Genomic DNA, 22987 nt, shown 5'->3' with positions numbered 1-22987 from the left:
AGCAAAAGCAAAACATTCCTTAAGGCTACCTTAAATAACTTTCTCCTTCCTGGATGTGAATCATCTGATAAACTTCTGCTCTTCTAACATGTAGAGTCTTGCGTGTAATGATCCCCGTATTTTTTAAGAGCTATTGATGAGATGATGACTTTTTCCATTTGCCTCCTCTCATACCATCTTGTGTGGAACTTCAATCTATGAAGATCATTATTTTTCCAAGAAGCAGAAGCCAGATTTTAGTCTCCGCCTTGATCGGTAGAGAATTAAAATATCTCATAAAAATACCTATTTCACTGTCAGTACTTTGACAGAAGGAGGAACTATTTCGAATCGGTTAGAACGATAGCAGTCACTGTGGTCCTTGAGAAGGATGTTCAGGTTGAGTAGCCTACAGAAAATTGAACTCACTCCATGGAGTAGCAAAGAAAAAGGGTGAGATGAGGAAGGGTGGAGTACAGCATTTCATGGAAAAGAAGGAAGTGGGATTTGGAGTTTTGTCTCAGTTGGTATTTCTTCCATTTGCAGACATCTGAAGAAGCTCTTCTTTTAGGAATAACCTGTGTTGTATTGCCATTGTTGTCAATGTCAAGTGCTGAGAGATAAGGATGTTGTTTTAAATTCCTCCCATCCCATCTGTGATAACTTTTTTTTTTGATGAAGAAACTTTTTGATTAATGTTTTCTGGTGTCTTTTAAGTGTGGTGTTCAATATTTAAGAAAATGGTGTTTGAAACGAAGCTTTTTCCTTCCCTTCCGTTCTGAAAGGACCCCCTGCCTTTTGTGCAAAGTTGTGTTTTGTATCTGTTACCTCGGGTTTTAGTTGTTTTAAAATCTGAATTTCTTGTTAAGGTGCTGAACTCAAGGACCTGGGGCTTTTGGGGAAAAAGGGCCGCAGAGATCTGCCGTGGGCAGCTTTGCTGTGCTCAGCGAAAGCGCCTGCAAGGCGGGAGGGACTTGAGCGGAGCCTGCCTCCCCCGGAGAGGCCTTTGGCCTGGGCAGGAGCTAGCTGCAGCCGCTCTCCCCGACCCTCCGCCGGGCGCCTGGCCAAGGGAAAGGTGCGGCCGGGCCTCCTGGCTCGCCTGCGGGTGGAGAGAGCCTGTCGCTGGGAGGCGGAAAGAAAGCTGCCTTCCAGGCCATGGGGGTCAGGCGTCCGAAAGGACAGCTTGGCGTAGGAAGCGATCCCGCTTTGGAGCGAGCAGGGGCCGTTGTGGGAATGTGACGGGGATGGGTCTGCACAGAAATGTCTGCAAGCTTAATTGTTACTTGGGCAGAATCGAGTACCTGTTCCTGAAAATGCTAGGCACGGCTTTTCTCATGACAGTGCTGTAGAAGGAGCATGCTGAATTCTGGAAAGAAGTAACTTGGTGCCGAGCCTTTGGGCTATCAAGGGTGGCACCCGTCTTTGGTAGCCTTGGCAACTGGCTGCGGCTTGGGCAGGCAATAGGTGAGTTAATCACACAAAAGACATTCCTTAGAAAGCTGAGGCCTCTTGGTTACCAAGAGCCTTGTTAGCTGTGGGAAGAAGCATTGCTTAGGCAGCCTTACTTTCACCATTTTTAGCTTTGGTATTTCTACTTTCAGTCATTTACTCTAGGTGTAGTAGACAATTTAGGTTATTCTTATATCTCATACTAGCTACGCTGGGAAACTTCAGCTGTGTGCCATTGATCTGAGTATTTTCAATTACTGTTTCCTACAATAGAGCGTATAAACAATAAACAACATGTTTTCTGTTTCTGTAGGAATGACCATGTGTTTATGGAAAATTTTCAAGCCAGTGCAATTGATTATTCCTTGAAAAACCCCAACCAAACAAAGCAAAACAAGACCCCTCGGCTTGGAATTGCTTTCTAACCACTGCCTTACCTTGTGGGAGAGCAGCTTGGTTGTGTAAGGAGTTGGCAGCTCTTAACTCTCCTGGATGGGCTGCTTTGATTTGCTTAGTGATCTTGGCAGAGTCTGTGTTTCCCTCCGTGTGAAGAGAATTATACTTTTGCAGCTTAATGTTTGTGAAAGTTATTTTTGTTACATGGGAGGGCTCTTTAGAAGCGTGTCGCTTTTATTAGCGTTCAGAATAATACAGTTACTGTATCTGAAGAATTTACAGAGAGGGACGTCATTTTTCAGGGTGAGTGCTATCAGCTTGTGCGCATAGAGTCTCTACTTAACCGTATGCTTGCTGGCTTTTAACTCTCGGGGTTTCTCATCCTGCCCCGGATCTTGGCAGAAGCGCGCGTTTCTCTGGCGCATTGCACTTGCAACCTCTGAGCATGACGTTGAAGCTTCCTTGGCCGTCTTTCTCTGTCCTAGGCTGGTGGTTACTTGATGGGCTTTTAGACATGCTGCAGGGTGGTCCATCAAAGGAACACGAGGTTGTGGAATGCTCGCTTCCTGAATTTTTACATTGGATTTGTTACCTCCAAATTAAAGTGAATTGACTGAGGCTTATTTTAATGAGTAGGAATTTGACTGGAAAATAATTGACTTTTTGGTATTATAAGAGCTGAAGAAAGTCATGCCTGGCTCGCAGACCGTCTCTCTCCAGAACAGAAATGTTGTGACTACTCAGTTGTATAAATAGAAATGCTCGAGTTACATCTTGTCAGTGCAGATTTTGAACACGTACAACTTAATTTTACCTGCTGTCCTTCTGATGTTGTGTTTGTCACAGGGAGAATGGGTTTAAATGCTGCAACTATTGATTTGATTTCCAACAAGTAGCTTGAGCTTTGATGTTAATTTCTATGTTGACACGATGACTGTTGGAAACTAAGATGATTGTACTCTGATGTGTCTATTCTTACCAGGATGTTATCATTTTAAGCCCCTATTATTATTTGAAGGCTTGAAATGTTTGCCTTTCTGGAATTTGGTTATTGCCTTACAGTGTTTCTTTGTATCGGGGTTTAAAAAGAGATGCAGCAGGAGAAAGGAGACAAGGAAGTAAAACTTGGAGACTTCTCTGATAGGTTTACTCGTTGGCCTTTGGCAGTAAGTCGCTGCCTCAGTTTCCCTGGGTCTAACAAGACGCTAATGATGCCTACTTCAAAGATACTTTGTGAGGATTAATTAATGTTTGCAAAGGCCTTTGAAGATGAAAAAGCAGGAGTTGAAATACGAAAAGTTTCCATGCCTCAGGTGAACGTTCTGGGTCCTGTCTTGAGTTTGGGATTTTTTTTTTATTTTCCAGGATCTCTTGAGCACTTGGAAATACTTGGAGGGGCTTATTTCAGTTGGACCATGGCAGCGAATGCTTTTGGGAGACACTGAGTGGTATAGCTATACTTGCAGAAGTTACTTACTCGCACGTTCACCCCCAAGGAAAGATGATTTCCCATGGCCTCAGCAGTACATACCAGTCAGAAGAATATAGGTGGCAGGTGTATCCTGAAAGTGGTGCCACCGCAGCATTTTCTATTTATTTGCCCCCAGGACAAGATTGTGTCCTTCTCAGTGTTTGATAAAACGGTCCCCTGATGAGCCCCATGTGAAATGATTTACGGTAATTGCCGCACTGCGTTCTGGAGCCTACAGGTAGCCTGAAACAGATTGGAGGAGCAGTGCTCTCTCTGCTTTCCGTGGAAGTTGACTGCTTGTGATATTTTAAAATAAAATCTTAATTTCTTGTAAAACATGTCGGTTTGATATGTGATGCACAAGTAGGTGTATGGGGGCGGGGGGGGAAGGTTTTTGGGTTCTCACAGCTTCTCCAGAGTGGCGTCTCTTCTTTTCCTTCTTCCATTTTGCCAATGGCGTACTAATCGCATGCTTTCTAAATACTGCGTTAGTTTAAGGTGCTGTAATGAACTGTTAGTGAGTTATGGAATAACTTGGTCTGTTTTTGTTCACTCAGGAGGAATTCGAGGAAGAGTTTGGAGCACTGTCAATGTTTCAGTGGCTTAAGTTGTGATGCTGCTGCAAAATGGACAGGGTGGCGGTCTTGGTAGAGGTAGGATTTGGGCTTCGATCTGCATCCGTACGTTTGATTGTGAAGCACGTGAGATTCAGGGCAAGGTTCTTTGCTTGTCAGTTTGAGCCGTGTTAGACATAACAGTAGTAAGAGCTTGAGGTTAGTTCTGTGGTAGGAACAAGCTGTGAAGTCTGGAGTTTGATGCATAAGGAGCCTAAACTTTTCTGGTTTAATTCAAGTTTCCCTGGATATGCAGCAGACTTAATAGATAAAAAGCTCCATTAAAAGACTCCAATGCACACATAGCTTGGGTATGGGGAGGTCTAGGCCGGGCCAACCGAAGTGCTTCGCTTAGGAGCGTGAAGGTTCAAGTGGCTGTTTTCGTGCAGTTAACGAGAAGTGTATCAAGAGTTCAGGCTGGATATTTGGCTGCCTTGATAGTAAAAGACCTGCCAGTGCCGCGTTTGAAGCTGAAGTGGGCTGTTGAGGCAGCTTGCTAAGCGTGTTGTAAGTAGGATGCCTGAAAATTTTCCTTTCTGCTGGAAACGTCGTCCTGCCAACCTAAGGCAGAACAGCCTGCAGAATCCGCATCATTAAAAACCCTCCCTGTCAGCAGATGACTAGATAAAATTGCAGCTTTGGAGGAAATTTTGTGTTCTTGCTTACAAGCAAGCTGTGACGTCTGCGTGAGGCCAAGCGGCGTGTGGGCTTCTGGCGGGGGGAATCGGAGGTGTGGCTTCCTCCCCGGGCTCCCAGACTCATCCCGGCTCTGTGAGTCAGTGGCTTTAAACACATTTCCTGATTTAGCGCTAGGTCGAACTGCATCTGGCACTGCTGTAGCTGCACTTACCTATAAAAATAGAAGGGCATAATTTACTAGAAATGTTGAATGTGGGAGCGAAGGGAGCAAAACGTCCTTGGAATTGCAAGAATTTTTTGAGGAGTCAGTTCTTCTTGGAAGACTAGAAACTGGTTGTGACACATAGTGAGGATGATGCAATGCGTTCCCCATTTCATGACCTTTTTATGTCCGAGGAAAATGGGATCTTCACTGTGGCATTTCTGAGGGTTTCTCTGTCCCCTTTCGCTTCCGCATTGACGCGATGTTTCGCAACTGAAGGAGAGGTCAGAGACTCTTACCAGGGGAAGGCAGGTGCTGCCTACTAGCTCGGAGCATTTTAAAATCTTGGGAGAGATGGCTCACAGATATAGCTCATTCTTTTATGGAAGGTGGGTGAAAACGAAATGTCGTACTTGATCAAGACATCTATTATGGTGTGTATTGTCGGCCACCAGACAGTTACTTTTTTTCACGGAATGCTCAAGGAGTTGAAGAAATAGGCCTGGAACAAGCTTTTCTAAGTCCGTCACAAGTAACAGATGGATGTAATAAGGGGAGAAAAAAATTGCTATTTACTTGTTTTGGTTTTTTAAGATGCCTTCAGCCAAGCGTTGGGAATCATAATATAGGATAGCAGGAATAATCCGCTGCTGTGGTCAGGGTTCAGGGAGGAAGCAGGATGACTTAGTAAGGTAACTGTTTGAAGGGGGAGTTAACTGGTGGTGCTAAGGCATAAATAAATGAGGATGGTTTTAGTTAAATAATAGGAGAGTTTCCGAACTAGTAAGGCAGTTGATGTGACATTTGCAGTAACACTTACAACTGGACTTCCCAAGAGCAAACTCATCCCGTAAGGGGTTTGGCTTAGAGAAGCTGTATTACTAGGTTGTTGAGTCCCTGAACTGTCGTTTGTGTCAAGGAGCGTATGACCGTGCATGCAGTTACCTGGCTTCCCATATGGTGAACTGCATAAATGCATGCAATTCTGATAATTTATGGCCAAAATTGCGGATATTTCCATAGCACGCGACGACTAGCAGCCTGCATTTATCCTAATTACTTTTCCTTTTGGATGCCTGCCTGCCTGCCTTTTGCGTGAGACCATTTCCTGCTCTCTTAGGATGGCTGTGCTGAATTTGAGAAGTAGCGATCAGAAAGGTAGTGGAGGCAAATATGGGCCAGCTTCTTTAGACTAGTTGGTGAGACCGAGTCATTGTGTAGCTTGTTGTTACAGCTTTTGCCAGCCTATGGGAAGAAACTCCGTGTTTCTGGGAAGGGGATAGCAGGGACTAAGTGATACCTCATGATTTTCCAGTGCGTTGTGCATTCTCTGCTTCCTTGACTATAGAAGATCTCTGCCGGGTGTTCAACAGATCTGCAGTGACTGAGTTTGTTATCTGGCAAGCTCACGATCCGGCGTGGATCCGGCGTGTGTTTCTACCCAGCGTTTTCTCAAATTAGACCTTTATTTAGGGAGTTCCTTCACCATGCTTTGCTCGTGCCCTGTTCTGGAACCCTCATCCCTTCTGTTGGCTTACCCTTTTTGCTAAAATGCAAACAACTTCTTGGTTTCGTTGTTTCATAACCTTTTTCCAGTTACTGCTTCATCTGTTTCTATACCATCTTCTCCTCCCCGACAAAGATGTTCTGCTGAAGCTGTAGGGGGGGTGCTGCCCTTGGTGATGGAAATCCTCTTGATAAGTGCTCCCTCCATCAGGGTAGAGCTTTCCTCATCACGCTCGGGGAGCTCCACACACCCCGTAGCAGTCTCGACAGTGAGCTTTTTAGGTCTTGCCTTGGGTAACTGCACCAGGCCAGTTAGAGCAGTTAAGATTTTGAGTCTTCATCGTTGTATGAAAATGACAGTATTGTGAAAGAAAAGCTCGTGTATGTTAGGTTTTTAAGCATGGTGGGAAGGAGGGCGTAGGCTTTAGGAATTGGGGATTCCATGTAAGCAGAGAGCGGGGAGGGCAGAGAAGGAATCGCTTGTTTTCGTTTCTCATTTATGATGAATGAATGGCCTGAGCGTTGGAGTGGTGGTGGTAAGTCTGTGGAAACCCTGGGTTTGCTTTCCATGAAAGTATTAGAGTTGTTTTCCCTCGTCATCTAGTTGTGATGGAGTGAGAACAAAATCTCAGGAGCAAGTTAGGAAGCGCGGTGCTACTGTTTAGCGTGTGCTGGTTTTCTTCTGCTTGCACTGACACACGTGGAAAGATAACGATACCAGTCTCGCTTGCTTTTCAGTTGTTGTGAGTATTACCTTGCGTCAGCCCTGTCCATGCAATCATGTGCCAAAGCAATTGCCAGATGTTTTAAGTTGTTTTTTTACCCCCTACGTTGGCATAGTGGCTATTAAGTAGATATGTTGCTGAAGAGAAAAACTTGGATCTCTTAAGTAGTCAGTGAAAAGATTTGGCTTTTTTTGTTTGGTGGGGTTTTTTCGGTTGCTTTTTCTTCAGAGTCAGTTTGAACATGGCCTGGCAACAAATGCGGGTGGCTGGAGGGGTGGGAGGTGAAGGCAACTCCCCGAGCCGCAAAAGCTTCTCACTCCCACTGGGAGGCAATTATTTTATTTAAGATTTGAATCTGGTATCTTTGCTTAGGGTGAAATGCAAATGACTGCGTGCATGTCAGAAGTGTCCTGTAACAGAATGTATGGGAGCCGTATGTTTCTTCTTTCTATGTGTGGCTCTTGGTTGCCTTTAGCAGCTGACTGCATTAGTATTGTTCCGGCGTCTGTGTGAATGTACATGGCCTGTTCAACTGTGTCATCCCACCATCCCTGTTAGTGCAGCCGAGTGCTTCTTTACGAGGGTTAGGAAACAGGATTACTGCGGAGGCCTACGGGAAGGCGAGGCTGCTGCTGCTCCTTTATAGCTGGGGAGAGTCAGCAGGACCGGGACCATGTAAATCTCCAACCAGCCAGACTTGTGGGATCTGTTCAATACCCAAAGACACACCTGCCGAGACGTTGTTACCTGCCCAAAAGAATTTGGGAAACTCATTATGTATCTCCGGTTTCAGTATATTTTCTTCTGCCGCTGCTCTTGTTCAGGTTCAAACTGAGACTTAGTGAACCATTATTGTCATTTGCTTGGCGAACGACACGTTGTCGATCATCTGCCGTTAGTGTTTTGCAAAGAACAATTTTTGTTGGGTTCTTCGGTGCGCATTGTGTCTCTGCTAGAGCTGTTGGTGTTCAGGATTGTAGAAATGAGCACTCTTCTTGGTTAACTTTCTGTTGATGGCTGTAGTGTAGTGTGGCGGGGAAAATGAGGTGCAGAATTCATTTTCTTAGAGTGCTTTGTGTGACAATGTCGCTATGCTGGTATTGCCCCAAGGACAAGCTACAACCCTTGGCTGTTCAAATGTGCAGTTTAAATATTCAGTGAGCCGGGGGAACCCTTACACCCCACCAACAAAAATTTCCTGTTTGGTCCTGTAGAGAGATGGTAAAAAACTGGCAAAGTCTTTTTATATAAAGAAATGAGAACTGGATAATATTTGTAATGAAAACTCTGCTGTATAGCTTTCCCATATTTCCACTTGGTTTCATTGACATTCAGAGCTCAGTTTTCCCTTTACGACAGAAATGTTTTTTCAGCTCGTACACTAAAACACTCAAAATACTGGCTCATATGACACTTCTCTACAAATACTTAATTTTATGTAGTGGTGTTTCTGACATGTTAGGGGTTAATGTGCCCTCCAGACTCACAGCCATCATTTAAAACTCAAATGTCTAAAGTTTTTTTCTCAGTCAGTCTGTCTTTTTCTAACAGAATTATCGGTAGGGAAATGATTTATATGAAACTTGTAAAGGTTGTCATCCTTATTTTTTCCCTAACTGGTGGACCGAAAGGTCTGTATGCTGTGAAACCAGGGGAAAACGCATGGAATGTTTGTGGAAAATGTGGAATTGTATCAGTGTTCAGCTCAAGTGTTAGTGTATTTTTGAGCAACTGTATTTTAAACTAATTTCCTAAACAATACCAGATGCTCGAAAAGTTATTTTTATGTTGGTAGCTAAGACAATATTCTGAATCAACTAGGCCTGCCCAAAGTATGCTTTCATAAATAACAGCAGCTTGTTTTTGAGGAATTAACAGTAATTACCCATCATACCTGATTTGAAAAGACAGGGTCTGAACAAGCAGTCTTGTGTGATGTCATCATGTGTGATGACATTTCATGTCTCATGAAGGTGGGTGCTAGAAAATGAACATGTGTTTGTCTGTTAAATAAACAGTATCTTTAATTACCATGACAAGCTTCTAGTTGGCTGGGCCACTAGCCCTGATGAACAGCTGTCCAAATTCAGGGGAAGGAAATATTTTTGGTCTCATCTTGCTCATGATCCGTTTGCTGAGAGAGGAAAGGGAGTCCGAGCGTTCCCAGTTCTGCGGCTGGCTTAACAGCAGGGTGAGCAGCTGAGAGGGCAGGGTAGTGGAAAATCATTGATTTGTTTATAACAACAAGTCAAAGGACCTCTTATTGCCCATCCCGGTTTTTGTTAAATATCCTTTTTTGACATGAAAATAAGGGAGCGGGAAAGTATTTGACCTTAATGCTGCGCTTATGTGCGAGTTGTCTGTTCCTTTCTTTTTCCCTTCCCTTTCCACGAGTTCTCTAAATATTTCCTCTCCCGTTCGCAGCGGTAGTCGCTCTTCCAAAACCTTCAAACCAAAGAAGAATATTCCAGAGGGGTCTCACCAGTACGAGCTGCTAAAACATGCCGAAGCCACGCTTGGAAGCGGTAATCTCCGGATGGCTGTTATGCTTCCAGAGGGTGAAGACTTAAACGAATGGGTTGCAGTTAACAGTAAGTCGGCTAACTTTTTTTCATAAGGGCGGCATTGAAGGTGGGCCGATGCTTGTGGGAGGACAACTGCGTACTCCTTTCTAGCGGGGTAGGCTCGTCTGTCCTGCACACGTGGCTTTGCTGCAGTTGGGAGAGGTGAAGGTCGTGTCGTTTACAGCTGACAGGTGCGGAGCGACTCAGCGAGACAAAACTTCCTTAATCTCCTCGTGCCAAAAATATTTTGCCGTTAACAAAATAATTCGTATTGTTAGTGGTTAAAGTCTGAACACTTTATCACGAACAAGAGCTGAAGTAGAAATGTCACTGCTGTTTTTAGAAAGTAGCCTGTCAGTGCCATCTTAATATGTTTAACCTCGCTCTCTTTCAGCTGAGGTTGTTACCCAATAGGATAGTCAAGCCTCCATATGCTAAGCATAAAACCTTAATTTAGTTAAGTGTGAGGGCCAGGTCTAAAAGCTGCTAAGGTGTATGGCCTGGCTTTCCTATTGCCCGTAACAAACCCAGAGATCCATCTTTGCAATTTTCCTAAAGTTAGTTCCTTCCTTTTGTTTCTACCACATCGTGCGCCTTTGCTCTGGTAAGTCTCTGATGTCATTATTTTAACTTCCTCTAAAGCTGTTTGCCCTAGCTCTTTCCTTTCATGCTAGGTCAGGCTGAACAATGATGCCCAAATTACTGTTTTCTGATTGCTTGACCACATTTCCTCCTCCTTCCTCTCCCTGCTGCATCAGCTTGCTGCCTGCCTTCTGCTTTTAAAGAATGGATTAATCCAAGTCCTATCATGCTCCGTAGCCCATGCAGAGTTTTGGCTGCCACAGACTCTGGGCCCCGTCTGGCTATTTCCTCATCTTTTGTGTCTTTGGCTTGGCATGCTGCTGTGATTGTATGGTATTGATTGTGCAGGATAAATTGTGCTGGAGATACATGTCTTTTAATTGGTTATGTGGTTCTGTCTGCTTCTTGCTCTTCGACATGTTTGGGAAGTGAAACTGTCATACTGACTTCAACCTTCTGGTTCTTAATTAGCCACGCAGGGCTCTGGTATATGATTTGCCATTGCTTCCAGGGAATGTTGAAATTGCTGACACCGTTCTTTGTAAAAGTTTATTCACCTTGTATTGCAAAACTGTCTAGAAAGAAAGCCTGCCCATTTTTGTGAGTAAGCACTACTAAAGATGCTTCATATATTGCTGGCACCCTTCCCTTTTGGTGGTTTCTCCGCTCCATGTCTCTTCGTTCCTGCGTGGCAGCGGTGTTTTTCGCTTCCCAAATGACTTACCTGCTAAATTAGCTGAGTGGCAAAAGGCAGCAAAGCACTTGGCAAAAGAGCGAGAGCTGCCTTTTGGTGTCAGCGGCTTTTTGTAATGAAGCGGTCCTCTCTTGTGCCTCCTGCAGCAGAGTGGCTTTTTAATGTTTGGGGTTTTTGTCTAGAAGCGATTAACTGATTACGCGCTCCCTTCATTTACAGCATCCCTCTGTCATACCTAGTACCAGTGAATGGTAGCTCTGAGCCCCTTCTGTTGTTGGAGGTATCTAATAAGGAAATAAAATGTGTGACTTGATGCTGTTGGTTTTGCCCTTCACAATAGTGAGAGCACAGGAACAAATGTGCTCTGCCCTTCCACTTCTTGCTCAGCTCTTAGCCTTATTGACGTCTTAGGGTAATGAGTTGATGTACATGTAGATTTTTCAAATATGTTTTCAAAATAAAATAAGATCAGAGGTGTATAATCAGTTTGGTTTGAGTTTGATTTGCAATCTCTTTGATTTGAAAATACTAAAAAAATAATTTCAAAAGTACAGCTTACCCATGTCTTTGTAATACAACACCGGACACCGTGCACTTTTTCGAACAGAAAAGCACTCTGAGGAAAAAGTAATCTTAAGCCCTCAAAACTGAAGAACAATGAGTAAAAAGAGGAAATGAAAATATGCAGAGACCCTGTACAGCTTGACACATGTTGGGAAGGAGGCTCTTGCATTTTTCTTGTTTGTCACACGCCGCTGGCTTTGGTGGACGGGTGGTGTGTCTCCGGGCCTTTTGAGACTTGCGAGTGTGGGATTCACAGTAATCAGTCATCTTGTCGAAGTCTGTGTGGGTTTTTTGAACATGCTTGCCTTGAAGCAAATTTTGGGCTGTGGTTTTTACTGGGAGCAGGGAATGGAAACTTCATTAACGGTTCTTGTGTACGCTTAAGAAACAAGGGCTGTATATAACCACTTCTTGCTGCCTTCAGTGTTAAGTGCCTCCTTGCCCCGCCCAAACAAGCTTTAGGAGACCTCCTCGTCCCCTGTAACTTTTTATATCAAGCTTTCCCAATGTTGTTTAGCTGTTTTGTGCTTTTGCTGTGCAGGAAGAAAAAAATACAAATGTTGTTGTTGCTGGAGATGAGCTGTGTTAGGGTGCATGCCATACCAATTTTTATTTGCTTCCCTTTTTTGATACGTGGCGAGTTGCACGACACAGTTGTAGCTCGTATCCTGCATCTGCTGAACAGTAGCTATAACTTGCCGCCATGATATTCGTGTAATCTTTGATGTTTATTCTCTGGAAAAAAAAAATCAATGAGGGGAGCTGCAGTATTTAACCCCCCTTTCCTTCAGCCCTGGGTTACTTTCGCAGTACGTGGTATCTGCTGGTGCTTACACTTAGGATGTCATTCTCCGTTTCATTACGGCAAAACTATATATTTCTGTAATAAAATTAAGCAAGGAACACAGGTTTGGGTAGGCTACCAAGTAATATGCTGGCTTCTCTTTGGCACGGTACTGGATTGAGAGGAGTGTGGTGGTGGCGTTCATTCCACGGTGTCCTGCAGATTGGTGGTATGAGACTTTTCAGTGTTGCAAGTAGTAACTTTTTTAAACTTTTTTTTTTTTAAACTCATTTTGTAAGTTAAAACAAACATGTCTGTCGAGCTCCCGCAGAGGCTGATCACAAGAAAACCTTTCCCTGTTGGTTCAGAATGAAGAACTTGCTTTGTCACCCGAATGCGAAATTGAGTAATGCATGGCTATTTGATGACATGATTAGACTGTCAGTACTGCTGATAAGGGGCTTTATTTGAGTATTCCTGAAATCTGTCTCGATAAAGACACGGTTTGTCACTGTCACATTGTATTGCAGGCGTAACACAGGTAGCGCTGCAGTAAAGTAAGTTAAGTGATGCTGAGCCCAGACTGCGCGCTGGCTCCTCCTCCTCAGGACTAGCTCTGCAGGTATGGTTGACAAACGAAGTGTCTAGCTGTAAAGGCTCCTGCTGGCAGAGGTGGCAGGCCCTGTGCTCTTACCAGTAGAAGCGAGGTAGCCTGGACTGGGCACTGGGGCATTAAATCTATTTTTATGTGAGATACGGTTCTTTTCAGGATAAGGCGGTGTCGGAGGAATAGTTAAATTGGCAGAGCACTGTGGTTAAGTGGAAGGAGTTGAACTTCACCACGCTTGATTTGAGTTTTTATGCGATTGCTGAATTTCATCCGTGCATGAAAATGGATGAGTAACGGCACCAAAGCTGGTCCCACAAGTCTTAAGTTCCTGTATGCTGGTATTACTTGGGTTCATCCAGAAGCAGAATTTATAGTAACTGTTGTGGGATAAGGGAGACGGGAATGTGTAGTATAACTGTTATTCTGCAACCATGCCATGCACTTAGTCATAAGAACTTAACCCAGCCTACTTAAAATTGTATTTCCTAGTGCTTAATATTGATCACCTTTTCAATTTTTACTCGTGGCATCCATTGTCTGAAGGACATATTGAAAAGATAAACTTGTGTGTTGATACCTTGGGAATGTGCTGTGCTACCCAACAGATGCAAGGGGAGCCATTCATTGCGGGGAGATCAAGTGGATTTTATAAACTGGTGACAGTGACCACAGTTCCTAAGAACAGCGCCTGCTGTTAGGTTATTGAAGAGGAGCCTTGCTTTCAAGGAGTTCTAAGTAATCAAGCACCAATTTAAAGGAGTAAGAACTAAGGGAATATTTAGATATGCTAATTTTTGGTCTTTTATTTCACTAATTCAACCATAGACCATTAAAAAAAAAAAGGGTTTGGCTGAGAGAACTGCTTTCCCAGATGTGTAATAAAACTTAAGCAATAACCCCCCAGAAAAAAACTCCAAGGATAATGTATAATGAAGAAACATTGGGGAGCTAAATATTGATTTGTGGTAATTAACTGATAATCTAAGGAACAGAAGTTGCTTGGCACTAACTATTCCTGTGTCATGCCTTCTGTACCCACCTCCCATACGTGTAGGGTTTGACCATAGCATAACTAAAACCAGGTAGATTTAGATTGGGTATGAGGCAGAAATCCTTCCCCGTGAGGGTGCTGAGGCCCTGGCACAGGGTGCCCAGAGAAGCTGTGGCTGCCCCTGGCTCCCTGGCAGTGTTCAAGGCCAGGTTGGATGGGGCTTTGGGCAACCTGGGCTAGCGGAGGGTGTCCCTGCCCGTGGCAGGGGTGGGACTGGATGGGCTTTGAGGTCCCTTCCCACCCAAACCAGTCTGGGATTCTATGAAATATTCTTTGAAAAGATAGTCTTTTGGAATGCAAAGTCCGAGAGAAATCAGTGTCACCTAATGAGTAACATTAGATTTAACCAGAGGAACATTTCTCTAGTTGGAAAGTTTACATTGAAAATGTTTGGTTTATTCCAGACTTCCTGGTAGAATTTGGGATTCTAATAAAAATGCACCAAACTGTCAGAAAAGGAAATAACTCTGCTTTCTCTTTCCCTTTTCTTCTTTCAAATTAAGATTTTGCTGCAGCGAACAATTAAACAGGTCTCGCCAGAGGCTCTTCTAGAAAGTTGCTGGTCTTTTATAATACCTCTTAAAAAGCAATAACTGTGATGTTTTTTCACAAAAAATATTCCAGGACCATCTTCAGTAGTGTGCGCTTTACAGTTCCTGCAGTGGGCTGCAGGAAGCTTGTGTTGCTGTTAAGCTGCAGAGTGTTAACTGATGGTTTAAATGCTTTACAGCTGTCGACTTCTTCAACCAGATCAATATGCTGTATGGAACCATTACGGACTTCTGCACAGAGGAGAGCTGCCCTGTGATGTCTGCTGGCCCAAAGTAAGATTGTTTTTTACACATTGGTGAGAGTGTGCAGTTTTTGAGACAATTTTGCATTTGAAAACTTGAGACTAGCTCAGCTGACTGTCAAGATAAGGTAACTTGTGTGATTGGATAGGATGTCTTCTCTCGTTACCTTTGAAGGGGGAAAAAAAAATTGAACCTTTGTTAAGGGAGTGGGGAACAGAAAGGTGTGTTTTGAGGGTTCTGTTTGGGGTTTTTTTGGTTTTGCTTCTTTAGCCAGGGAAGTAACCTGATCATCACCACTGGTTTTTTTTCCTCCCCCCCCCCCCCATGTTAATGAGGGCTTCTTAAATTAAGACTTAGCATTTTTATATGCAAGCATTCAGGTAGGACTTACCTTTCCTTTAGGCATTTGAGTAGGTTTTGTAGAAATAAACTTGGCTACAGTTTTGAGTAGTCTGGATAAGAATCCCCTACCCTGTCCCTCAGTGAAGTGTCACTTTTTGATTCTTGCTGATGCTTTTGTACAGACATCCCACCTTTGTGTTTTTGCTTGCTCTCCAGCTGATTAGTGTGTTCTATAGAGGAAAATGCCTGCATTTCTAAGCCAGTGGCAAGGGAGTGCACTGCTTCCTTTGAAAATAGTGAAAAATCTTAAATAAACAATAAAGAAAAACAGTCCTCTCCTCCACTTCCTCCTCTTCTACAATGACATTTGCTGTTACTCTCTGAAGGCAGTAATTGCCAGCCGGCGTGGTGGAGAGCTGAGGACACGCGAAAGGGTGCGGCGGGGAGGGCAGGAGCCCCGCAAGGCGAAAGCAGCCAGACGGACCAAGAAAAGCTCGGGCGCTACGTTCTTAAACTAAAAATGGACGCTGCTGAATGCCAAAACCCGTGCGGGCAGGCAGACCTGCCGCTGCGAAGCAGGGAGGGGGGAAAATACAAAAGGAGTAGAAGTTTACCATTATGCAAAAGAACTTTAGGCTAAGTTTGTGCAATAACGTAGCCCATTGTCTGCTCTGTGCTTTGGCATGCAGAACAGACTCTCATTTATTAAATAAGAGCATGAAAATATTTCTTTGCTTTATTGTTTGTCTGCTGAGAAGCAGTTAGTTGTGCGTGGAGGTTAATTATTAAAGGCTTAGTTGTCTGCCAGACTAAACAATTTATTTCTCTCCAAAGAGACCGATAACCATTGACAGAAGTGTATGTTGTACTCCAATAGTTACGAGGCGGGACAGACAAGAGATGCTAGAGGGTAGAACATGCATTCCACCAAGGTTTTAATCAGGTAATCTTGTCCCGAGGATTTGGAGGGCGTTCCCCAAGCTCTGCAGACCCCGCCTGTGCTCAGAGATGGGTTTTGTGAAGGGATCAGATCAGATTTTGTGCGTGTGCGTGTGAGGGGCCGAGGCCGGGCAGGCGCAGGAACGGGTGATGGCCCTGCCTGGCAGTGGAGCATGTACAGTGGGTTTACTTTGAGTCAGCGTGGCTTGCTCTCGCTTAAAAGCTGGCCTGCACAATTTTTATTTTTTTTTTTCAGGGAAGTACTGCTGGAAAATGTGTTAGCATGAAAGCACTGATATTTACAGGGTTTTTTCCTGTTTTTTATCTGTTAGCTCTTCTCTCCTGGCAGAAGAGGCAGTGAGTTTTAGGTGCTCGTTAGTGCTTCTAGGCTGTAGATTACTGCTCACATCCATGGCTGAGCTGCCCACCAGCATTGCGTTCTCATCTCTTTCAGACAATAGAGTACAAGTTAGCTGAAACAACTCAGGTAAGGTCATTTGAAACAGGTCAGGCAGCCGTAGCATGAGTAGCTGGAGAGAATCAAAAGCAGCAGGCACTCTATGGCTCTAAAGTTAGATTTTTTGCCTTCCCACTGGAAAAGTGCTTATGATCCGTATCTTAAAGAAGGATTGTATGGTGCTGGTACATAGGAAGGTAACTGTTTAGAACTCGTTGTGGCTCGGTCCCAATTTTCATAACACAACTGACAAACTTGTAGCAGTGTGTGGAAGAATTAAACCAGACGGCTGAGGTGAGAGGGGAGCTGTAGCAGAAGTGTCATGTTTCCTGTATCCACTGCCTGGTACTGGTGTTTAAAGCCTCTTTAAAAGACAAAAATGGACCTGGCAACAACCAGGTCACCTAGGTTCCTGTCTGGGGTTTTTGTGTTTTGATATAGGGAGGGTTACCTTCTGCAAAGGGCTACCTTCAAGCAAATGCTTGGGGCTGTATGGCGACTTCTCCGGCCCACTGGTGGTTCTTTGTAGCAATCTTAAACAGAAGGGCTTAGCTGAGGCAGGTTAATTTTCGTGTGCTGCGGGATCATTTTCATTTGTTTTGGACTTGGCTTTGTTGGAAAGATTGCTGACTTAGCTCCTATCAGGGTGTTAGGGCTTCGAGTTAGTTAAGGATTGATGTAAAGATCAAGAATAGATCTTCCTCTGCTGCCTCACAGCTTGCTGTCTAACAATTTGAAAAAAGTATCGGTTTCATTTGTTCCAAACCATCTGATTACTCCCGGTAATGTTCCATTCTTGTCACTTCGGCAAAGATGGACCATTTCTTACCCAAACAAACCATAGCTGGTTATCACTTGCTATTCTTAGATCAGTAGCAGTATCACCATCAGTGCAGCAGGCATGATAACAAGCTACGAACCTCTGTAGAATTAGTAAGTTTGTTAACCAGCATTGCGTGAGGCCAGTCTTATTTTCCTGCCTGTTTGTAAGTCTTCAATAAAAGCACAAAGGAGGGATGTGTCTGCTGCATTTTTCAAAGCTGGGTCTCTGAACTGGGGCTCTAAAGTCGATCTTCAGGTGTTTGTGAGAGTACACTAAGCTCACTCTTAATGGAGGTGAGATGCGTCTGATTTTCCTGAGGTTCGTTGGTCCGCAGCGCTTCCGTCGGTCTTCAGATGTTCAAATTGGAATAGCTGCGCACTCCAAAGTGAACAGCTCCCATACATTCCACGTGGGCCTAATATGCTGTAATTAAATGTTCACGTGCTGCCTTCTGCAGCAAAAAGCCAAATAGATCATGTAATTAGGTCCTTGCAATACCCTGTGTCTCTTGGCAATATCAATCCTTTGGCTTTTTGTGACGCTCCACTCTGTGCCTGTGTCACTTGATGACTGCAGGACAAAATAGAGTTAAGTATTTTCCAGCAGTCTTGATGTGATACAGTTGTGCTGAGATTTAGAGATGATAAACGTCTGAGAATCTTTTAACAGGCATTACTGAGCCACTGCACGTTATTGCTGTGGGACAAGGTAACAGCTTTAATTTTACTGAAGCTGGTTTTTGTTTTGTTGGGGTTTTTTGCCCCCCTTTTTTTTTTTTTGGCCATGTACATGTAATGGCACAGTAGAGGAGCTGGTCCTACGATTGTTTATACTTAGGGATAATTTCTAGTGTGAGAAGCATAGTTGGGTTTTCTGTTTATAGATGGCAAATAACTTGTGTTTATTAGTTGAGAGAATTCTACCAGACTCGTTAAGATAAGGTTAATTTATTTCTATCACCAGAGCTGTAGGTGTTTGCTCACAAGCTTGAGCTAGAAATGTGATTTTACCCTTTGTTTTCCATAGCTGTTCGAATCTGAGATGTGGAAATTTTTCGTGTGTTTTTTGGTTTTCTTTTTTTGTTTGAGAAACTGGGCTAGGATTCTTGATTTGTTTTCAGTGATGTATTTAATCTTGCAGGAAGAGTTCATTTTCTACGCCCTTGCGAACCCCAAGTCTTTTGACAGCCTAGGAACAACCGTGAACATGACGCCCGCTGCGTGGAGCATGGGGTGTTTGCTGGAATACTTTCAGATTCTTTATAGGACTTTATTTTTGTCAGGCTATATCTGCTGTTTCTAAGAGCTGTGTTAGTTAAAGGGTCATTCTATGGCATTCCTTCCTCTCAAATCTGGAGAATTAACTTCTCAGGGATATACGTTACTTGGATGAGATTTTTAGCATGTAATTTAGTTTGTTGTCTTACTCTGTTTCCAGACTGAACCTTGCACCTCAGCTAAGTGTTTGTCCTTTGTAAATACCACTTAAATCTCAGTATCAGGGTATTACTGGGTGGTGAGGAATACTGATTCGTCAGAAACCCAGACGCACTTTGGTCCACTCGGCATGTGTGGAATTTTTGCATGTGTTTTGAGATACGACGTTAAAATGCTTTCAAACCCTCTGATGTATTGCGGTTCTAAAAATGGGGTCTTTTTATACCATTGTGAGCAGCACGCTCGTTATCACTGCTAAGATTTGTTTATGGTGAAAACGTTCTCCCAGTTACTGTTCTGACAAAACTGAATTTGTTAAACAAAATGAGAAGCCAGATTTATCAGATACAGTTAAGCTTTGCATAAAATGATGTGTATGATCTTGAAAATAGCATTGTGCGGCCACTGGACCAGGTCTTCTAATTGGAGGTAGCAAGGTGGTAGTTGCAGCCCAAACATTGTGGTATGCTGCTACAGTACTAAGAAATAACAATTAAATTGAGCCCGCTATCCTCCGTGAAAAGAAGAAATACTAACCATTGATAAGGTCTCTTCTAATTCTTTCAAAAAAAAGAACTGATACGCACTTTACCTACAAGTTTTATGTTTCCTGTGAAAGCATGACTGAACTGACATGGCTATCCTTGTACGTTTTATTTGCTTGTTAGATTAGATATTTTTAAAAGAGGAGTGTTTCAGCTAGTCAAATCATTGTTCATTTGTTCCTCTGAGAGGATTTCAGAGCTGCAGAGCTCAACAGTCCGTTTGGCTGCTGGCCTGGCAGCAGGCTCGCCCCACGGACAGCCGTTCTGCAGCAGCGCTGGCTGGCTGAGCCAAGCTGGCTGATTTAAAACCGACGTGGGAGATAACGCCGTGCGCGGATGTAAAAGAGAGGGCTATGCGCGGCTCCGTGCCGATGAGAGGCAGCTGCTGAGATGTTACGGATTGGCGAGGAATGTTAAGATAGGTGTATTTGCACTCAGCAAGACACAGAAAGAAACACCGGTTCACTTGTGAGCTGGTATTGTCAGACTCCCAGTGTTAAACGTGTTTGGGTTTTTAAGCTATATGTTCCCGTCTTCTCCCGTGTCTGGGCTTGGATCATTGCACTTCCCAAGTCAGTTAAAATAGGTGTTCCATTCTAATTTCACGAGGACTTCTTTCTGTCTGGTTGTGCATTTAAATGAGCGCTGTTTAATACTTTTTCCCGTGGCCTTTTAAGTTCCTGAAGTGGAAATGATAACTGTATAACGAATGATGTCGGAATCTACTCATTCAGTGTGCTACATAAAAGATGTCAACGTTACTAGCTCTGGTGAATGGAAAAGGATAAAAAGAGCACACATGTTACTGTCCCATGGTCACGTCAGTGGCTCGTAAAGGTGCGATATCACCTGTCCTACAGATGGAAGAACTGAGCTAAAAGACAGTTACTGGCCTGCAACTGTGAAGTGGGTCAGCGGTGTAACTGGAAACCGAGATTTTTCTGCATCTTGCTGCCCTGCATGGTAGCACTAGACCTTCAGAAATGAACCTTTTTTGAGGAGGACTATTTAGTCTAGAAGCTCTCTTTGAACCGCTAGCTGACAGGCACTTTATACCAGCTTCCAGTTCTCTAAGAGTATTCCTTGGCATTAACCTACCTCTGAATCTATTCCGTGTCTCTCGTGCAATCATAATTTGGGGTCTCTGGCAGCAGCCAGCGTAGCGTGGTCTTCAGTTATGCAAAATCTGTAAGAATACTTTGAAATGTTAAGCAATTCCATAAATGTTAGGGGTCTAATGCTGCAGCAGATGTTGAGCGTTGCCACTCGCTTTGCAGTTGTTCTCTGCCGGCCGAGGTGAAGAGAAGCCCGTTGCTAGGGCTGACGGGGTGAAACTTCACATTAGAAATCAGCCAAGTACCTTCAGTGATTTGAGCCCTGGAGCTTTGCTTTTGTGTGAGAATCTCATGTAACTTTTTGATGTTTCATTTCACCAGGCAGTAATGTTTTTCTTTAGGAGGGGGGGTGGAAATAAAGTTTTTGAAAAGAATAGGTAGCTGTTGGCCTTTCAGGGTTTGGAAACCTAGTCGTACAGCATCTTTTGGATGTACAGGGATGCAGGTTTGATCGATCCCAGGCCGCCACGTGCATTTTGGCAGGAGCGTTTCACCCGAGGGTGAATGAGTTATGCTATAAAGGATGAAGTTTTTGAAGGCCTTCCCAGACTGCAGGAGAGAGTCCAGCTAAAGCAGGATTGCCGTGGGGAGATGGGGAACAAAGCAGCTGCAGACGACTCGGGAGCATTTGGACCTTTAGTTTGAAGGAAGGGCGGTGGGAGGGTGTGGGAGTGTGGGGAGCGGAGCAGGAAGAGCAGCCTTCCAGGCCTTGATATGAATGATTCATTTGTGTTAAGAAATGTCTTGTTGTTGTCGTCCCAACCCAGATATGAGTACCACTGGGCAGACGGGACAAACATAAAGAAACCAATTAAGTGCTCTGCACCAAAGTACATTGATTACCTGATGACTTGGGTCCAGGATCAGCTGGATGATGAAACGCTATTTCCTTCTAAAATAGGTAAAGTAAATAAAATTGATCGATGTATTTGGATTACAGTTGTACAGGAATATTCATTCAAGTCTTAGAACATTAAAAGGTCTCCTAAATGACTGACTGGAGTAGAGCAACTTTAAAAGGTTACATTATATATATAAAAGCACTTTTTTTTCTCTTCACATAAAATTTATGTGGTAGGACATGAACTCTGATCTATGTGTTGTTAATGCTAATGAACATCTATCATAATTTTGAATGAAGGAGGTAATGTTTCTCGTTAATAACTGACCGTGTTGATCACATCAGATGTCGTCTTCATTTTGAACTTTGAATTTAGAAATAGGGCAGAGGCTCTCAAAACCTTATAACCAGTAATTGGTATAAAGTGGCAGCTTTTTGATGCGGGCAAGATGCCCGGTCCTCGTAAGGAACAACTTCTAGGCCTTGCCTCCAAAGAAGCTCTACTGCATCTTTGATTTTAAGTTAATGGTTTTGTGTTGGGGGTTTTTTTGTTTTTTTTTTTCCAAGTGAAGATGAAAGATGTATGGTTTTAAGATGTTTTTTTCCAAAAAGCAGGAGGAAAATAATGAACAACCACCAGTTTGGAAACGCTAACGAGAAGAAAATCCTGCTTCTGGGGGCACGAAGGACTATTTGTTCTCAAGCTCCTAACTGGCAGTTTTCCAGTACACCACTACTCATAGGCTTATGATCCATTGTGGAGAAAGGAAGGGAGATCTCTTCATTGCTTTTGTTTTGTGAATAGTTTCTGAAGCCTTTGACACCTTTTCGGTAGGCCTCCTTTTCAGAGAACCAGGGCCACCTGTCAGAATCAAGTGGCGTTTGTTTTTACGTGCAGTTAAGCAGACGGGCAGAGAAGGCTGGTTAGTTTGGGAGGAAGTGACAACAAGCGAAATCTTCCCCGCTCAGTAGATGTGAGCGTGGTTTCTTCGTGTACTGTCGCGTTCGTTTCAGTGTTTCTGGGCAGGGTTCAGAGCTGGGGTAGAAGTCCGCTACTAATAAGAACGATATTTAATAGTTACAGTTAATATTAAAGTTGGTTTTCAAAAGAGGACGTGAGGACTTCATATTTCTTTAACTGCAGCATGTACTTTGCTGAAGACTTTTTTTCCTTTAATAGGATGTATTTTTGAAAGGTAGTGATTCAGAAAGAGACTGAAAGGCCGCAATGGATAACCAACTAAATAGAAACTTCCCATGCGATGCAGCAGCCAGTGAAGGAAATGTGATGTACATGTAAGCAGGGCAAGCTTAAGTAGGAGTATGAAAATTATATTGTTAGGGTTTTAAAGCATTGGTGAGATGGTGATTGGCCGATAGCATCCGGCTTGGGCCTCTGGCCTTCAGACAGGGCTTCAGCCGTTGGAAGGACTGCAAAAGAACTAAGCTGACTGGGAAAACTGCTACGTGATGAGAAGCTAGACAGGTTTAAATCTTTTTAGACGGTTGATACATATCTTCTTTTAGCCTGCGGATGTGTCAACTAAAGAGATTATTGCTCCCAGTAGCCGGTTGCTCTTTCCTAACCAATTTTAATCAAATGTCGTCACTGACAAAGATCTGCCATTGAAACTGATGTTACCTGTCTTGGGTCATTGTCACCGAAATGACTGAAAGGAGCATGTTTCGCAGTGCTTGAGCAGGCAATTAAGAAAGCAATAGCCGGAAACAGGAGTCTTTTTGCTGGGCGTGATGCAGATGGAAGAGAGCCTATTTCTGGTTTCACCTTAGCTAAGAGAAGTGTACAACTCGATGGCTGATACCAAGGGTGGTTTCAGGTACCTCCACAGAGGTATCTAGTGTCC

General features: G+C 43.6%; 1 protein-coding gene across 2 annotated transcripts in view; it reads left to right on the top strand.

The window, feature by feature from the left end:
• MOB1B (MOB kinase activator 1B) overlaps nucleotides 1–22987 on the top strand; it is a 47318-nt gene that overhangs the window by 17850 nt on the left and 6481 nt on the right. For both annotated transcript variants that reach the window (XM_075750876.1, XM_075750877.1), the window contains 3 exons: nucleotides 9406–9572; nucleotides 14561–14654; nucleotides 21049–21182. In XM_075750876.1, the coding sequence (XP_075606991.1) occupies nucleotides 9406–9572; nucleotides 14561–14654; nucleotides 21049–21182 (395 nt within the window). The remainder of the gene's footprint in view (nucleotides 1–9405; nucleotides 9573–14560; nucleotides 14655–21048; nucleotides 21183–22987) is intronic.

This window comes from Balearica regulorum, chromosome 4, assembly GCF_011004875.1.
Source record: "Balearica regulorum gibbericeps isolate bBalReg1 chromosome 4, bBalReg1.pri, whole genome shotgun sequence".
Lineage (NCBI taxonomy): Eukaryota > Metazoa > Chordata > Aves > Gruiformes > Gruidae > Balearica > Balearica regulorum.
Note: the sequence above shows the minus strand (reverse complement) of the source record. Positions and strands in the feature narration are given on the sequence as shown.